The sequence below is a fragment of the Ammodytes marinus genome (assembly GCF_949987685.1).
Source record: "Ammodytes marinus genome assembly, chromosome: 13".
Taxonomy (NCBI): Eukaryota; Metazoa; Chordata; class Actinopteri; order Uranoscopiformes; family Ammodytidae; genus Ammodytes; species Ammodytes marinus.
This window is the reverse complement of record NC_137217.1, coordinates 30,731,187-30,748,797: the sequence shown is the minus strand read 5'-3', so window position 1 is coordinate 30,748,797 and position 17,611 is coordinate 30,731,187. Positions and strand designations below refer to the sequence as shown.

Below are 17,611 nucleotides of genomic sequence, written 5' to 3'. Positions count from 1 at the left end.
CCGGCGCATGACATACAGTAAGTCACGACCAAAACGTTATGCGATTGGTTGGCAGATCTAGAGTGGCACTGGGCAGATCCAATAGTTTAAAACTTCAACAGACACCCACCTTCAAGTGAGTTAACGTTTGTCAATTGAGCGATTCCAGACCTTCTGTACAAATAAAATAAAGTACGATGGTCTGGGAGGAACAGGCTACAATCACATGGGGATTATAACAATCATAGATCTGTCTGTCTCTCTCCTACCCTGTGCGCAGTACCCCATGCAGCCCTGCGTCGGCTGCAGCAGGTAAACGTAGAGGTCAATCAACACAAACAAACATTAAACAGTGTTGAAACTGTCTTGATGGTGTGGTGGTTTTCAGTAGTCTATAATATCCAGAAGGTTGCTGACTGTATGTCTAAAGGTTAAGGTCCCGGGGAAGGAGTAGAGAACCTCCCTAGAAGGACGAGTATCTGTCTATTTGTAGATATAATACACTTGATACCCCCCACACATGAGAATATAAGACACTGTTCTGTAACTAATCGAGTAGTGCCATTGCGGCCTCAGCGTGCTGCTACTGCTACCATGAAATCCTATGTCTGATGTCTGATGGAAATCTCCTGAAATAAACCTCTTTGAACCACAATGATGATTGTCCAGTCTCACCCTTTGTCTTGGTCGCAACGGGGAATTCGGCTACCACATTTGGCGTCACGATAACGGATATAACAGGAACACAATGTATCTACCTGTACTTGGACGGAAATCATCTGATGTAACATTACATAGGAACGTAATGTTTTAAGTAAGCTAAAGATAATTAGTTGGCTCAGAAGTTGGCAAAAACTTAAGAATTGTAATTGACTCAAAACTCAGTGAAGTTACTTGCCTATTTGAGTGTTTTGGAGTTTCTTAACTTTTTTAATTTGTATGCGGTCAAAGCTACGAAGTCCATGCTTATCTTCCTTTTCCTTTTTATAAGATCCATTTCACAACCACACACACACACACACACACACACACACACACACACACACACACACACACACACACACACACACACACACACACACACACACACACACACACACACACACACACACACACACACACACACACACACACACACACACACACACACACACACACACACACACACAGATGCTTACACACAAACACACGCACACACACACCATTGGCACACTCACACACACATGCTCACACACACACACACACACACACACACACACACACACACACACACACACACACGCTCACACACACACACACACACATTACATTATTACAAATACATATATGCAGTGGAGGAAATAAGTATGTGATCCCTTACCGATTTTGTAGGTTTGCCCACTTACAAAGAAATGAGCGGTCTATCATTTTAAAGCTAGGTTTATTTTAACAGTGATAGACAGAATATCAAAAAGAACATTTTCTTTCATTTCATTGTATGTGGGCAAACTTACAAAATCAGTGAGGGATCAAATACGTATTTCCTCTACTGTATCTTTACTGTGTCTCTCCTACCCTGTGCGCAGTAGCCCATGCAGCCCTGCGTCGGCTGCAGCAGGTAAACGTTAAACGATTAAACTAATTTTCCGTTTATTCAACCTCGAAAGATCAATTAAGGGGTGACCCTCTTTTTCAATGACGTCGAGTTAAATACATACAATACACAATATATGATAAAAAGAACAAGTTTACAAAGAGACAAGAACAATTAAAACAGTCAGTACTATAGCTTCAAATAAACCAAACAACAAAGTGCCACATTATTATTATTATTATTATTATTATTATTATTATTATTATTATTATTGACATTATGATTATGATTATGATTATTATTATTATTATTATTATTATTATTATTATTATTATTATTATTATTAGTATTGTTATTATGATTATGATTATGATTATGATTATTATTATTATTATTATTATTATTATTATTATTATTTCCATTATTACAAACATAGATCTGTCTGTGTCTCTCCTACCCTGTGCGCAGTAGCCCATGCAGCCCTGCGTCGGCTGCAGCAGGTAAACGTAGAAGTCTCCACAGTGTCGCACGGTGACGGGGATGCGGAACATGCAGCAGTCTCTGGTGTTGCTGGGGAACAGTTGCCAGGCAGCGCAGGCCGTCAGCTGTTTGACCTCCATGGGGCCGGGCAGTGACTCGCCCTCAGACAGAGACAGCCACACGGGGGCCTGGGTACCACAGTGGTTCACCTGGGGGTTTAGAGGGAGTAGAAATCAAATCAAATCAAACTTTATTTGTACAGCACTTTTCATACACAGTGTAAGTAGTAAATAGGTTGATGTCATATTTAGAGGGGAGGAAACTGAGTGCTAGATAACTCCATGGCCACATATCGAAGCAGGGGGCTATCTACTCGAAATTATTCATACCCCAGGCAAATGTTGACTTAAAGTTACTTTTATTCAACCAGCAAGTTTTTCTTGATTGGAAATGACACAGGGTTCTCCTAGAAGATAATAAGACCATGTACAATGTTCACGGTATATATATATATCATCAACTGAAAGATTCTGATGGAAATAAGCAGAGGGAGAGAGAGGGAGAGAGAGGGAGAGAGAGGGAGATAGAGGGAGAGAGAGGGAGAGAGAGGGAGATAGAGGGAGAGAGAGGGAGGCAGAAGGAGAGAGAGGGAGAGAGAGGGAGAGAGAGGAGAGAAAGGGAGAGAGAGGGAGACAGAGGGAGAGAGGGAGACAGAGAGGGAGGGAGACAGGGAGACAGAGGGAGAGAGAGGGAGGGAGAGGGAGGGAGAGATAGAGAGATACAGAGACAGAGAGAGGGAGAGAGAGGGAGAGAGAGAGAGAGGGAGAGAGAGAGAGAGACAGAGAGAGACAGAGGGAGAGAGAGGGAAAGAGAGGGAGACAGAGGGAGGCAGAGGGAGGGAGGGAGAGGGAGGGAGAGATAGAGAGACAGAGAGAGACAGAGGGAGACAGAGGGAGAGAGAGGGAGAGAGGGAGAGAGAGAGAGGGGGAGACAGAGGGAGAGAGAGAGAGAGAGAGGGAGACAGAGGGAGGCCGACACTTCAGATGGATCCTACAGGTTGTCTCACAGCAAGACATCCGAAAGGAAATGAGACACATTCCAGCTCCCCTTGCTTTCTCCTTCATAAATATGTACACACACAAACTATTAACTGTGTGTGTCCACAAGTAAATACATACTCATGCTTGCAAACAAGAACATGGGCTGTGTTGTAAAAGCCCTACTAACGTCCTCCCTCCTACATACTCAACATGTATATACTCCATACTGTCTACTTCTTAACGATCGATTGTGTATGCGAGGTTCATCGGACCGTTCACACTGAAGTATACAGAAGCATTAAATAATTTGAAAAAAAATCTTCCATGCTGTTTGAAAGGACGCAATGCATTGTGGGGCGGTTGAGTACTTTTCCTATACTCAACCGCCCCACAATGCATTGCGCTCTTTTCAAACGACATGGACGTTTTAAAAAAAATTCTTTAATGCTTCTGTATACTTCAGTATAACCTGTCCGACAAACCTCGCATACACAATCGATGGTTAAGTAGACAGTATGTAGTGTATACATGTTGAGTATGTAGGAGGGAGGACGTTAGTAGGGCTTTTACAACACAGCCAAACACTGAAGAAAGAGAGACCACCTCAGAGATTCTCCGTGAGGTCGAAGGTGAGGTCGGGACAGACAAAAAACTAATTTGTTGAGACTTGAAACATGATCATTTATAACTCCTATACAAAGATCCTGGACCTTGCCACATGCGTTTGAGAAAGCTAGACAAAAGTGACAACGATCAGAGTAATTGACGTGATAAAACGAAAAGTCTTTTAATGCGGGGGTCATGAGAATTTAACGACCTTCAACTTGGCTCACAGCGGGCAACATACTTCAGACACACCGGGATACCTGCAGTTTGACCTGATTGATGTGGAGTTTCTGGAGACCAAATGCCAAAGGTTTTTGACTGAGGCTTCTAAAAATCTGATTTTGTATCAATATCCAAACTATCATGCTCCCAAAATATAGAGTTTAATCAGATTGTTTTTCTATGCAAATCGGAAAAAATCGTGTTGTTCGTTTGCAGCACCATAATATCATGTTTGCCTTTTGTTAGTGCACAATAACAACATCTTGACATATGAGCTACATCTAAAGAGAGGTTGATAAAATATGAACTGTCTGTACAGATCAAATTACTTTTTTAATTTTTTTTTGGACACTTTAATCCAAGGGTACTTCCATTAAAGGCCTACTTCACCGGTTTGAATATGAAGGTGTATTGAATTCTGAGATCCTATGTAGTATAAATGTGCGAAAATTTTTTAAATCGGTTCATCCTAGCCTGAGAAAAGGCAGAAAGAGTGTTTTTTTTAACCCTATATTTCTCTTTCTCGTGACATCACAGAAAGAGAAATATAGGGTTAAAAAAAAACTTACTTTGTAAATATTACTGTGATGTCACAGTAAAAGACATCACAGTAATATTTACAAATTTTCGCACATTTATAGTACATAGGATCTCAGAATTCAATACACCTTCATATTCAAACCGGTGAAGTAGGCCTTTAAGTGCATTCAACCATGAAGGTACAAACTCAGAACAACAAGAATCTCGTAAGTACTTTAGCTTCAAATAAACCAAACTACAAAGTGCCACATGTAAGTGCTACATGGAGATGTAACAAGTGCGACAGAGCTAGAGGGGAGGAAATCAATAGTTTGGAGACAGTGCACACGTTGACAGTCTAAACGGTTATCTGACGGATTATTGTTCCAAATAAATGTAAATTTGTGTAAAATAAAAGACTAGGCTCACTTTTATCAGATTTTTTTTTCTATGCAATTCGGAAAAAAATCTTCTTGTTGGGTTTTTTCTTAATTACTTGTGTCTTTGTAAGTTTTTTTTTAACAAGAACAGACCCCTTACCTCCACACACTGGGTGGGCATGCTGGCCGGCTTGTCGAATATCTGAAACTGGTACCAGCCCGGAGTGAGGGAGTGGTCACATATGAACTCGTGCAGAGCGGACTGCTGCAGCCAGCTGGAGCTGAAGGTGGAGCTACGGTAGGGGTTCTGCAGGATGGAGTGGCCGCCCGGGGAACACTCTTCAGGGGGCACTGCAAGAAGAGAGAGGGGGACCAGAACAGAGACACTTTATTTATGCACTTTAATGGAGGACTTTACATTCATACTGCAGTCTATCGGGGCGCTGCGTTGGCGTAGTTGATAGAGCTTGTACCATATTGGCTCCGGCCTTCGTTGCAGTGGTCGTGGGTTCAAATCTGACCCGTGGACCGTTACTGCAGGTCATCCCCCCCCCCTCTCTCTTTCTGTCTGTCTCCCCATTTCAACTCTGTACTATACAATAAAATAAGCTTGAAAATGCCAAACAATAATCTTTATATACTGCATTCTATGGACCCCTCAGAACTATTTAATTACTTTAATAATGGACTGAAAATTGTAACTATGACCATCAACTGCATTCTGTGTCTTGTTATGTATTATTTTTTATAACGCTGCTATAAGGTAAAGCACCTTATAGCATTAATGATTGCTAGATTGTTAGATGCTAAACTGCATTTTCTTGTGCTGGTTGTCTGCAGGATGGAGTGCCCGCCCGGTGAGCACTCTTCAGGGGGCACTGCAAGAAGAGAGAGGGACCACAGAGAGCCATAAGGATGGATGACTGGATGAACACCAAGACTGACAACAACCATGAGCAAACATATGGAAAGCTTTCTGCACGCCAAAGAGTTAATTGTGGACATCCACTGAGAGAGAGAGAGAGAGAGAGAGAGAGAGAGAGAGAGAGAGAGAGAGAGAGAGAGAGAGAGAGAGAGAGACAGACAGACAGACAGACAGACAGACAGACAGACAGACAGATGGACCTTGATGCTAAAGTCCCTCTGAGTGGGAATTCTGGTCCAAGTTCACCTACTTCCAAGGTGCATAGAGAAGGCAAGGCAAGGCAAGTTTATTCCTATAGCACAATTCAGACACAAGGCCATTCAAAGTGCTTTACAGGGGCAAAATTAAAATAAATCAAGTATAGAATGCACATTAGAAAAGCGAATAAAAAATATGAATAGAAATAAAACATTTAAATGAAATAAATAAAACATTTAAATAGGGAAATAGGGAAGGGGAAAACGTAGAGGTCAAAGCTCCAGCAAGAGATCAATGTTTGTGTCCCTCAAAATCCATGGTATTCTACAAAGTCTATCTGGCCATCCACAGGACATCACTATCTCTGAGAAACGCTCATCAAACGTTAAGCTCAACAAAATGTTGTGATGATTCGGTATTACACATGAACAATTAATTGCCATCACCTCCTCTCATGAGCATGTTCTTAATTCAAACAGAAAACCATTTGATAGTAGTAGTAGTACTTTATTGGCAGACTCATGGTCCATATACAACACACATAATAAATATAGACATGTCACTACAACACTGTCTTAAAGAAAAGCCCAAATCTCCAGAATGGAAAACCTGGAGAAGGTCCAGGAAAGGCCAATGTGGTTCTCAGATGGATACATACCTCTAAACCTGAACCCATTTGTTCTACATCCCCATTAGAGTCAACTACAGGTATTTAGCCTTATCTGCATGTTGGACTAAAACAGACTCTCTTTTTTTTAAAGATTATTTTTTGGAATTTTCAAGCTTCATTAGATAGTAGTACAGAGTTGAAATGGGGAGACAGAGAGAGAGAGAGGGGGGATGACATGCAGTAAAGGTCAACGGGTCGGATTTGAACCCACGACCACTGCAACGAAGGCCGGAGCCGATTTGGTACACGCTCTATCCACTACGCCACCGGAGCACCCCCAACAAAATCTCTTTTTTTTTTTTATTAAGCTACCAACATGACCGGACTGCTGCTAAGATCTCTAAATACTACATGAGGAAAACAACCTTTCTGAAAATGATTAAGACCGGAGCCGGAGCCAAACCCAACAACATTATTATTCATGGGTTCTCTCCAGGAGGATGAGACTGCTGATGTCATTATGCTCCATTTGAAAAATATGGTTTTGCATGAGTTGAAACAAAAAGGGAGAACGAGCTTTAGTGCTTATCAGCTTGTGGTAAATAGCGCTGTAGGAGCCATATTCTATTTATTATTATTTGTGTGCAAAACTATAGTATTCTAAGTCAGTTTTCTTTGATTTTTGTACAAAATAAACCGCAAGACCTTTTTCGCAAACCCATCCAACTTCTGGATATTATATTTTTTGGACTCAGGCGTTGTTAGAATCTAGTCTGCAGTCAGTCACCAGTGATGTTATTTAGAACTCGGAAAACTTGAGAAACGTCACTACAAGCGCCTTTTTTTTTTTACTTACCATATGATATATCATGCATATTATAGCTTATGTACTTTTAATCACTTTTTTTTTGTTTTTTTAACCTTTATTTATACTGTTAAATCCCATTGAGACCGAAGACTCTTTTACAAGGGAGACCTGTTTTCCTTTCCCACGTTACCATTCATACACACATAGCAGGCTAACTATCGACATTCACACAAGGCAAGGTGGGTGAAGTGTCTTGCCCAAGGACACAACAACCATGACACAGGTGGCAGGACGGGGATCGAACCTCCAACCCTTTGATCATCAGCCGACACGCTCTACCACCTAAGCCACAGTCGCCCCACTTAGCTGTTACTACCACTTTGTTATTCTCACTTTTGTCTATTTTTATACTTTTCTTTTCTATTTTCTTGTTATAATGCTATCCTATTTTATATATAGAATCTATCTTTGAAGCAATACAAGAAATGTCTGTCTGTCTGTCTGTGACTCGCATATCTCTCTCACTGTTAGTCAGATCGACCTGAGCTTCTGGATATGGCTTGCACACGGCACCAAGGTGTGCATCCTTGATTGATTTTGATGTTTTTTGGACGGGCACTGCACTAGTTTCACAAAAATAAAAAACCTAATTGATACAAATCTTCTTTACGACTTTGCTGAATGGAAGGAAGTCCTAAAACTGCCCCAGAGAAAGGAAAGAAGAGGTCAGCATGTCAGTAGGTTAAAGGGGGGGGGGGGGCTCTTAAACGCACAGTATGAATGCTTTGGGATCAACAGAGCAGCCAATAAAACAAAACAAGGACCTCTTAAATCTGTGTAGTGCGTACAAAACCTTCAACCAGCCAACGGAGATGATGACGCAACCTATTGGGCAGAGTTTTGTTGTGACCGTAAGAGCCAATTCCATCCCCGCGTTCCAAATCACGTACTTTTTCTTTTTACTACACTACATACTAAAGTACAGAAGAGTTTTAGGGCCACAGACAGGAGAAAAACAATCAGTTTTTTTTTCATTATGTCGAGAAATGTCAAGAATAAAGACGAATACTCCAAAATGTTATTGGAGTTGGTGGGGCATTTATGTATTTTCAGCATACTACAAATTGACGTGCATGTATTGGGACATGATCCTAAATCTTTTTTCTAAGATACTAAATAGTAGGTAGTATGGGTATTGGAATGCAGCCCATGTGTGAAACTGACAATGGACAGAGTGCGGACTACAGAAACACTAAACACAGACGTCACTGACAGTTGATTTCTGGGAAATGGAGTCATTGAAACATTGAGCAACCCGGCACACCTAATGGCTACTTGAAGAGATACATTATAGAAGGATGATATCTTAAACTCAAGATCAGGAAGTGAAGACAGGTGACTGGGGAGCTTAAAAGTCAAAAACAGACTTCAGGTGTACAGTGTGTTACCACACTAGATACAGGGTGTTTCCTGCATTCAAAAAATGTTGGCGCCCGCCAAAGGAATTTTAGCGCCCGCCAAAGGAATTTTAGCGCCCGCCAAAGGAAAATCCTCAGCTCCAAAGTGTTTTTTTTATCTATATATATATAGATAAATAAATAAAAATCTACTTAAAACGGCTCCAAATGCAGGGTTTTTCCTGCATTCAAAAAATGTTGGTGCCCGCCAAAGGAATTTTAGCGCCCGCCAAAGGAATTTTAGCGCCCGCCATAGGAAAATCCTCAGCGCCAAAGTTTTTTTTTTTTTATATATATAGATAAATAAATAAAAATCTACTTAAAACGGCTCCAAATGTGTTTCCATTTCCGCGCCATTCCAGTCATATTACTTGCAATCTCAGCTGTAAAAAAATAAATCAGGTCGGGGATAATCGTTATTAAACATATAATATCATTGTTCCGCTCGCCGGGGCATGCAGGCTTATAAATGCAGCGCACCCTTTCAGCCGTGAGCTCCGCTCGGCCCCTCCCTTACCTGAGTTTAGCTATCGGCTCGTCCAGAGTAGGAGGGAGATGATGCGCATTGCCGGGTGTTTTGAAAAACTTCTAGATGACGAGAATAAAGGTAAAACTAATTGTGTTGTCTGAAAACACTTCAGACTCACAACAGACTAAAATAATGTGCAAGATTTGTCTCACAACAGACTAAAATAATGTGCAAGATTTGTCACACGCGAGTAACGTGACATAGGCCTACGCGACCGAGAGAGAGAGACAGAGAGAGAGAAAGAAAAGTGATATACGACCTGATCTGCACCTCTAAACATCCCGACCAATTTGTTTATTCACTTTAAGTCGAATCATAGTGGTCTATGACCAAGCAATCAATGAATAAAAACACAGGAAGTTTAAAGCTCCTTGACTCCTGCCACCACAACTGTCAACACTACAATGCAACTGCCTATCCAGCCAGCTCCATGACATAAATAAATCATGCCCTTACATTCAATGCTAGCAAAAGACGTGCCCTATCAACACCATTTACAACTGGTTATTTTTATTTTTACATATTTTTTTTAAATTATTAAAAATATGTTTCACTTATTTAGCCTATTTCTATTCTCCCTGTTTTCAGTTCAATTAGGCCTTTGTTTGAAGTCCAAAGTCATGGTGTTATTAGAAAAAAACCTTGCTAAAAGTAAAATAAATGCATAATGTTCTTAAATCAATGATTAACTGTCTTTAATAATCGTGATAACACAATGTGATTACTCAAAATAATCATGATTATGATTTTTTCATAATCGAGCAGCCCTACCTTCTTCCATGGTTTAGATCAATTAGAAACAATTAAAGTATTAGGCCTAAATAGGTAGGCCTAGTCATTATTAGTATTTTGACTTCATATATAGGTTGTTTATTGTGATTTCATAAGCGTCAGTGAGCTCCATGGTAACACAGTGATTGACAGGCTGACTGAAATGCTCTTGAGCTGGACAGAAACTCCCCTCTCCCAACCCAACACCCCTCTTAAAATACACAAACCGTTTGCCTTTACTGTCGCGACCCCAAAAAAAGTCGGTCGCGTACTGACCCCCCAAAGGCCCATTCTGAGCCAGGAAAAACCCTGTAGATAGTATACAAAAGGTTACTACACAAGAGATACAACATACATCAACAAAACAACATATGGTCACCAAAGTGAGAAAGAAAACGATCCACGCTGTAACCAATAAGCCCAGTGGCCTCTTCCTCTGGCCCTGACCTGAGGGGTCAAAGTGAAAGGCGATAGCGTGACGTCGCCTCTGCCTGTCAGAACCTAGCTGTGGTGTGTGTGTGTGTGTGTGTGTGTGTGTGTGTGTGTGTGTGTGTGTTTCTGTCTGTGTGTGTGTGTGTGTGTGTGTGTGACGAGAGGAACTGTCAAAGCCACAGATATAGACATCTAGACATCCTTCATTCCCAACACCTGGTCAGTTCAGTTACTCATCAGCTGGACAGGAACACATCCCCTCTCTGCCTGTCAGGACCTAGCTGTGGTGTGTGTGTGTTTGTGTGTTGTGTGTGTGTGTTGTGGTGTGTGTGTGTGTGTCTTTATACAAAATACATAACTGAGCAATCAAGCTCAAGTTAACCTAGCTTTGGTGTGTGTGTGTGTGTGTGTGTGTGTGTGTGTTTGTGTTGTGTGTTTCTACAAAATGAATAACTGAGCAATCAAGCTCAAAATAACCCAGCTTTGGTGTGTGTCTTTATACAAAATAAATAACTAAGCAATTAAGCTCAAGTGAACCTAGCGTTGGTGTATGTGTATGAGAGTCTCTCTGTGTGTGTGTGTGTGTGTATGTATGTGCCTGTCAGCGTGAGCGCCAACAACATGTGGGTGGTGGTGATGACACACTATATGAACTACTAACTCATCTCAGCTTTCCATGACAGCTCGTTACGTCACACACTGACCATGAGGAGAGGAGGTATGCGGCTTTGGATGACAATGACATAGCGTAAGACTAAGACACGGTGTCAGCTTGCTTTTTTGGAAGACGGACAAAACAAATTCAAAGAGGAATATTTAAGCTCTGAACGCGGTTAAATGTGATTTTTCTTCACATTTTTGGCTTGTTAATTGTTTTTTTTTTCTAAGAGGACAACAGTCGCCAACATTCATCAACAGCGAATAGCTCAGCAAAACGCAACCTGTAGCCTATCGCAATTAAACACACACACACGCACACACACACACACACACACACACACACACACACACACACACACACACACACACACACACACACACACACACACACACACACACACACACACACACACACACACACAGATATTTTAAATCACGTTTTGAATGAAGAGGGGCGAGCTTACCTGTTTGAGCGTGCATTGCGTTTGGAAGTAAAACCACGACGCACAGAAGACGTTTCAAAAAAACAGTTTCAAGTCCCATCGTCCTGTAACGTCCAGCACGCGACTGTATTGCAACCAAAACAGCGCGAGGGAGGGAGCAACTGGCACCGTAAAGTCCTCTCGTCTTTTTTCGGTAACAACAGTTGAGCGCAGCCGCAGCCTATAGTTTCCGTTAAATCCGAATTAAAAAACTAATGAATTTGAGTGAAACGCTCGCAGGAATTAGGATGTAGGTTACTAGGTTACTTGAGGCTCGCGAGTGACTTGTGGTTGGAGGATAGTTGAGGTTGTAGGCAGCTAGGGGGACACGGGACTGCGGCGGTGGACCACAGACTGCTGTGTGTGTGTGTGTGTGTGTGTGTGTGTGTGTGTGTGTGTGTGTGTGTGTGTGTGTGTGTGTGTGTGTGTGTGTGCGCAGGAGGGCAGGCATCAGCGGTACACCTTCACATCACAATGACCCAGACCTCAACACATCTGCCACTGTGCTGCAGCACCACTATCTACAAGGGGTAGGCTACGTTAAAGCTCTTATTCAGGATTCAGGAAGATCAAAATGTTTTCACCATAGAAATAGGTTTGACCATATACATATATATTTTTAAAGAGAGAAATAACCATATTTTCCCCCAACAAATAAGTTGTGAAGATTACCCCAAGTACTGTAGGCTACTCATGTTCAATTGACATTCTCTGACATACTCTACTCTGCTTTTTTTCTATTTTACTTGCTTATTGCAATGTTTCTTTCTTGGCATTCAGTCTGTGGAAAACAAAGGAAGAATTTAATGGTATGACTGAGAACATGTTTCTTATTGTGATATGCCAATAAACACTTTGAATCTTTGAATACAGTTTAAATAAAGAGAGGTTAGGGTGAGGTATCATAATCCTTAATGCCTTTTCTGTGGGACTTCTGTTTTCTGTATCACCTTGACAACCCAAACATTAAATATACTATCAGCACTCAAATAGTCTAATCACACTGAATGCTCTGGTATCTGAATCAACTCCAGCCTGCACAACGTTCCACAATTTGTTTTCTCCATTTTACTGACCCTGCGTTCCAAATCACATACTTTTTCTTTTTACTACACTACATACTAAAGTACAGAAGAGTTTTAGGGCCACAGGAGAGAGGAAAAAATCAGATAAGGCTGTTTTTTTTCATTATGTAAAGAAATGTCAAGAAGAAAGAGGAATACTCCAAAATGCTATTGTTAGTGGGGCATTTATGTATTTTCAGCATACTACAATTGACTTGCATGTATTGGGACATCCTAAATCTTTTTCTGGCATACTAAATAGTAGGGAAGTATGGGGATTGGAACGCAGGGAGATAGTCTAATCATGGTGGTTCACTACTGGCCAGTCAGTGCTATTTCATTAGCAGTAGCCACCACTGCTGCTAAACACTAAAACAGATGGCCCACATGTTGCATTTTCAGGGAAATGACCTCAGCCAACGAGTGGGATTTTGGATAAGCAAGATATCACATTCAGGTCCTTTCCAAACGGCTTGTTTCCATTCTTTTAACTGTGGCTGGTGCTACTCAGATATAGAGTTTCCCTGGCAGGAGCGGAGGGGCTGGAGCTCATTGTTATGGCCTATAGACCTGCAACTGATTTCGTTGGAATAGAAAATCAAAAGTGGATGGAGTGATTGCATAATTTTACTGTTAACATTTTTTTTTAAATTAATTTTAATTTTCATTTAACCTTTATTTATACTCGAAAGATCAGTTGAGTGTTTTTTTTTTCATATTGATTGTTTGTTTTTGTTTCTTGTGGTGTGGGTTTTGTGTTGTTGGGTGTGAGGGTGGGATGTGGGTGGGGTATGTTCGGGAGAAAAAGGGGAAAAAATTTGTACTCGCTGTGCTACAATTTTGTTGTTATTAACATTTAATAAAAAACCCTTTGAAAGAAAGATCAGTTGAGGGGTGAGTGACCCTCATTTGCGATGAAGTCGAGTGAAACAAATGCAATGCAAAAACAACAATAGATACACAATATACAATGCAAATACATCAAATATACATCAACTGATAATGAGATTATTAATATTTTTTTTAAACATTTAGATAGTGATTAGAAGTTAGAAATTCTGTGAGGTATTCAAAAAAGCGATAAGCTTCTTTTACACACATTCAACCATTCACACACACACACACACACACACACACACACACACACACACACACACACACACACACACACACACACACACACACACACACACACACACACACACACACACTCATACAACGTGTAGGGCAGTAGCTACTACACAGAGGTGCCTGACTGTCTTGTTTGACTCCCAGGCAGAGGAGGGATATGCACCCCTCCCTCATAAATCTCCCGGACCCTCAGCTAAGAGCCTGGAATAGCCATCAGGTAGAAAGCCCACTGTCTTCCTGTCTGTGTGCTCAGTCCTGCTTTTACACCACCAGCAATTAAAGCTACAGTGCGTATTTTTTCATATAAATACATGACGGTAACATTTAAGTCATCGCCAAATGAGTTGACAGAAAATTGATTGTTCAGCTCCACAAATTCCTCTCTGTATTTCTCAGTATGGCAGCGTTTACAAACTGGTGTACCCCCCCACCCCCTGACACTGGTGCAGGAGCTCAGAAATATCCCCAAGAAGAGCCCAAGAAATGTTTCAGGTGCTGATTCTACTGCTAAGAAAAAACCTGGATGTACAGCAGAAGGTATAAAATCCATGAGCCATCACTGAAGGCTTTACCTCATGTAGCTGCACCGACAGTGTTGTTGTATTAACTCAGAACTCCTTATGGGGGCAACAGAAACTACGCAATATAGCTTCAAATCTCAATCGGCATCCTAGACAGAAAACATGAATATACATGTATGACAAGTAAACATAGACGTACATGAGATGTATGAGATATTGTTTGGGGCAACTGTGGCTCAGGTGGTAGAGCGGGTCAGCCAATGATCGAAGGGTTGTCGGTTCGATTCTGCTCTGCCACTTGTGTCATGGTTGTTGTGTCCTTGGGCAAGACAGTTCACCCACCTTGCCTCGTGTGAATGTTGATAGTTAGCCTGCTGCTATCGGTGTATGAATGTGTGTGTGAATGGTAACGTGTACATGGGAACAGGTCTCCCTTGAAAAAGAGTCCCCGGTCTCAATGGGATTTACCTGTATAAATAAAGGTTTAAAAAAATGTATAAATAAAAATGAGTTGGTGGCCTTCAAGTTGCATCCAGGCAGCATACAGAGTGGTAAACAAACGAGGATGATGGCCTCATTTAACACTTAAATCTACACTAATCTTGTGCAATTGTCTCTCATTATAATCAGCTTTGTAGACGTGGGGAAAACATGGCGGCGCAGCAGTGTTCCCCTGGGAGATGTGATATCAGCTAAATGATGCAGGGAATGCAAACCGTATATAATTATGTTTACCTCCACTCCTCGCACTTTGTGTTACATTTACTTGTATGAAAAGTGCTCTATAAAGAAAGTTTGATTGATTGATTGATTGATTGATTGATTGATTGATTGATTGCATGAAAACTGATTGTACAACTTTAAAGACGTTACGTGTCCAGAAAAGGAGAACACAGGCAGAGCAGAAAAGCACCGGAAAATGATTCAAGCACAGATTAATCAGACCTAAACCCTGGTCCAAAATAATGTTCTAATGGTCTGTACATGAACAAGCTCAGTTTTACCCTATCTGTCACCAGCATGGGAAGTACAAACATCACTGCAAAATAGTAGCCTGGTCCTACCATACCCTATACCAGACCATCGTACTTCATTTCATTTGTACAGAAGGTCTGGAATCGCTCAATTGACAAACGTTCACTCACTTGAAGGCGGGTGTCTGTTGAAGTTTAAAACTATTGGATCTGCCCAGTGCCACTCTGGATCTGCCAACCAATCACATAACTGAAACTGGCCTCCGACCTCAACGTCATTGTTCTCAGCCACTCCCTCTGTTCGCTGATTGGACCGGTAAAAATCTATCCGGAGAAAGCCCGCGAATATACCGCGGACCCAGACTGACTACTGAAGGGAATAGAAAATTGAGCGGAAGTAGGCAGGCGGTGCCTAGTGCTAAAAATGCAGAAATATCAATGTAACTGCAAAATAGTGGAGAAAATTGATATATGACAAATAATCTGCAAAATACAAACACACCTCAGTTTTACCTCATTCATCCTCACTGTTGTTTCTCACTCCATCACCAGCCTGGGAAGAACAAACACAACAGTTGAAATTAATAGTTTAGCACCTGCACGAGGCTACATCAGTGCTCTGATTGACAGCACACCCGAGGCTGCTCACTTTCAGTAACGGGTGAAAGTGCTTTACTGAAAAGCACAATGGGGTGATTGGCTTCCCTATTGCCTTTGTCCGCCCCGGTGGAAGAGATTTGAGCTACAAAATGTATTAAACCGTCATGTTGCATCTTAGAAAAACTGACAAGTTAAGACACAGTAATAAACACATTTGATATTTTTCACAAACTTAGCCTACGTTCGGTTTTGAATGTAACATTTTATTCTGCAGGTTTTTTATATAAAACTATCTTAATAAAGTATTTCCCAATGAACTGAACTAAAGAGTGACGAGGCTCCTTTCAGAATACAACTCCATAAAAGTACAATAGGTGAGTTAACTGCCTTTGCCACACCTGGAGAGCAAAAATCCGGTCAGAATTGGTGGCCGTGGGTTTGTTTGGTAATCGGTTGGTGCTGCAGAAGGAATTGCTTTGTGTTTGTCTTTACTGTAGAAGACAAATGTGACCTCATGACAGCTGGGTCATGACACAATCTATTCCTGCTTCCACCCCCGACAGCCAGCCTCCCATCACATACCCCGACACAGACTGAGTACTCAACACCACAGACCAACAATGCAAACAATCTCTGCATCCCAATACCCCATACTTCCCTACTATTTAGTATGCCAGAAAAAAGATTTAGGATGTCCCAATACATGCATGTCAATTGCAGTATGTCAAAAATACCCAGATGCCTCACTAACTCTAATTTCATTTAGCAGTATTTTTTCTTTATTCTTGACATTTCTCGACATAATGGAAAAAAACATCTGGTTTATTTGATTTTTTTTTTCTCTCCCGTGGCCCTAAAACTCTTCTGTACTTTAGTATGTAGTGTAGTAAAAAGAAAAAGTACTTTAGTATGTAGTGTAGTAAAAAGAGTTGTGGAATGCTGGGAATGCCTCTCATCTACTAACAAACCAAATCCGCAAATCCTCTCAGAGTCAAACATGAGATAAGATGTAATAATTTAAGTCTTAAAAGTGACAGAAACTAAAATGACGCTCTCGCAACACGTGTCCAACCAAGCATCCAGTGTGAATGGATAAACATGTTCTAGCAAAGTCTACTGTCCGTCTGTCTGCATGAAAAATGGCGTCAACAATTATATTAGTTTGTCGAGGCGCTCCAGTGGCGTAGTGGATAGAGCGTAAATGGTAAATGGACTTGACTTAAATAGCGCTTTCTAGCCGATTTTCTCAGCCCCAAAGCGCTTTACATTTCACCCATTCACACACACACTCATACACCGAGTACCACTTTGGCTCCGGCCTTCGTTGCAGTGGTCGTGGGTTCAGGTTCAAATCCGACCTGTGGACCTTTACTGCAGGTCACCCCCCCCCCCCCCCCCCCCTCTCTCTCTCTCTCTGTCTCCCCATTTCAACGCTGTACTATCCATGAAAATGTCAAACAATAATCATAAATCATATTGACTTGTGTCATATGAAACCTGAGAGACCAAACAACGTGAACAACTTTAAATTTAAGGCCCTGAAATCTAAATTTAAAATCTGAAGAGTTTTTCTCAAACATTAAATATTCATAAATAGACAATCTTCAAACTCAAAGGCAAAGTAAAAAAAAAAATAACATAACTTGTGCT

The 17,611-nt window shown here is 41.2% G+C and overlaps 1 protein-coding gene across 1 annotated transcript in view; it reads right to left on the bottom strand.

Annotated features, from left to right (window-relative positions):
• vwde (von Willebrand factor D and EGF domains) overlaps positions 1–11,732 on the bottom strand; it is a gene marked incomplete at both ends in the record, with an annotated part of 49,081 nt that extends 37,349 nt beyond the window's left edge. The window contains 3 exons of the mRNA XM_080039664.1: positions 2,010–2,241; positions 4,960–5,150; positions 11,654–11,732. Coding sequence (XP_079895790.1) covers positions 2,010–2,241; positions 4,960–5,150; positions 11,654–11,732 — 502 coding nt within the window. The remainder of the gene's footprint in view (positions 1–2,009; positions 2,242–4,959; positions 5,151–11,653) is intronic.
• Between the last annotated feature and the right edge of the window lie 5,879 nt (positions 11,733–17,611).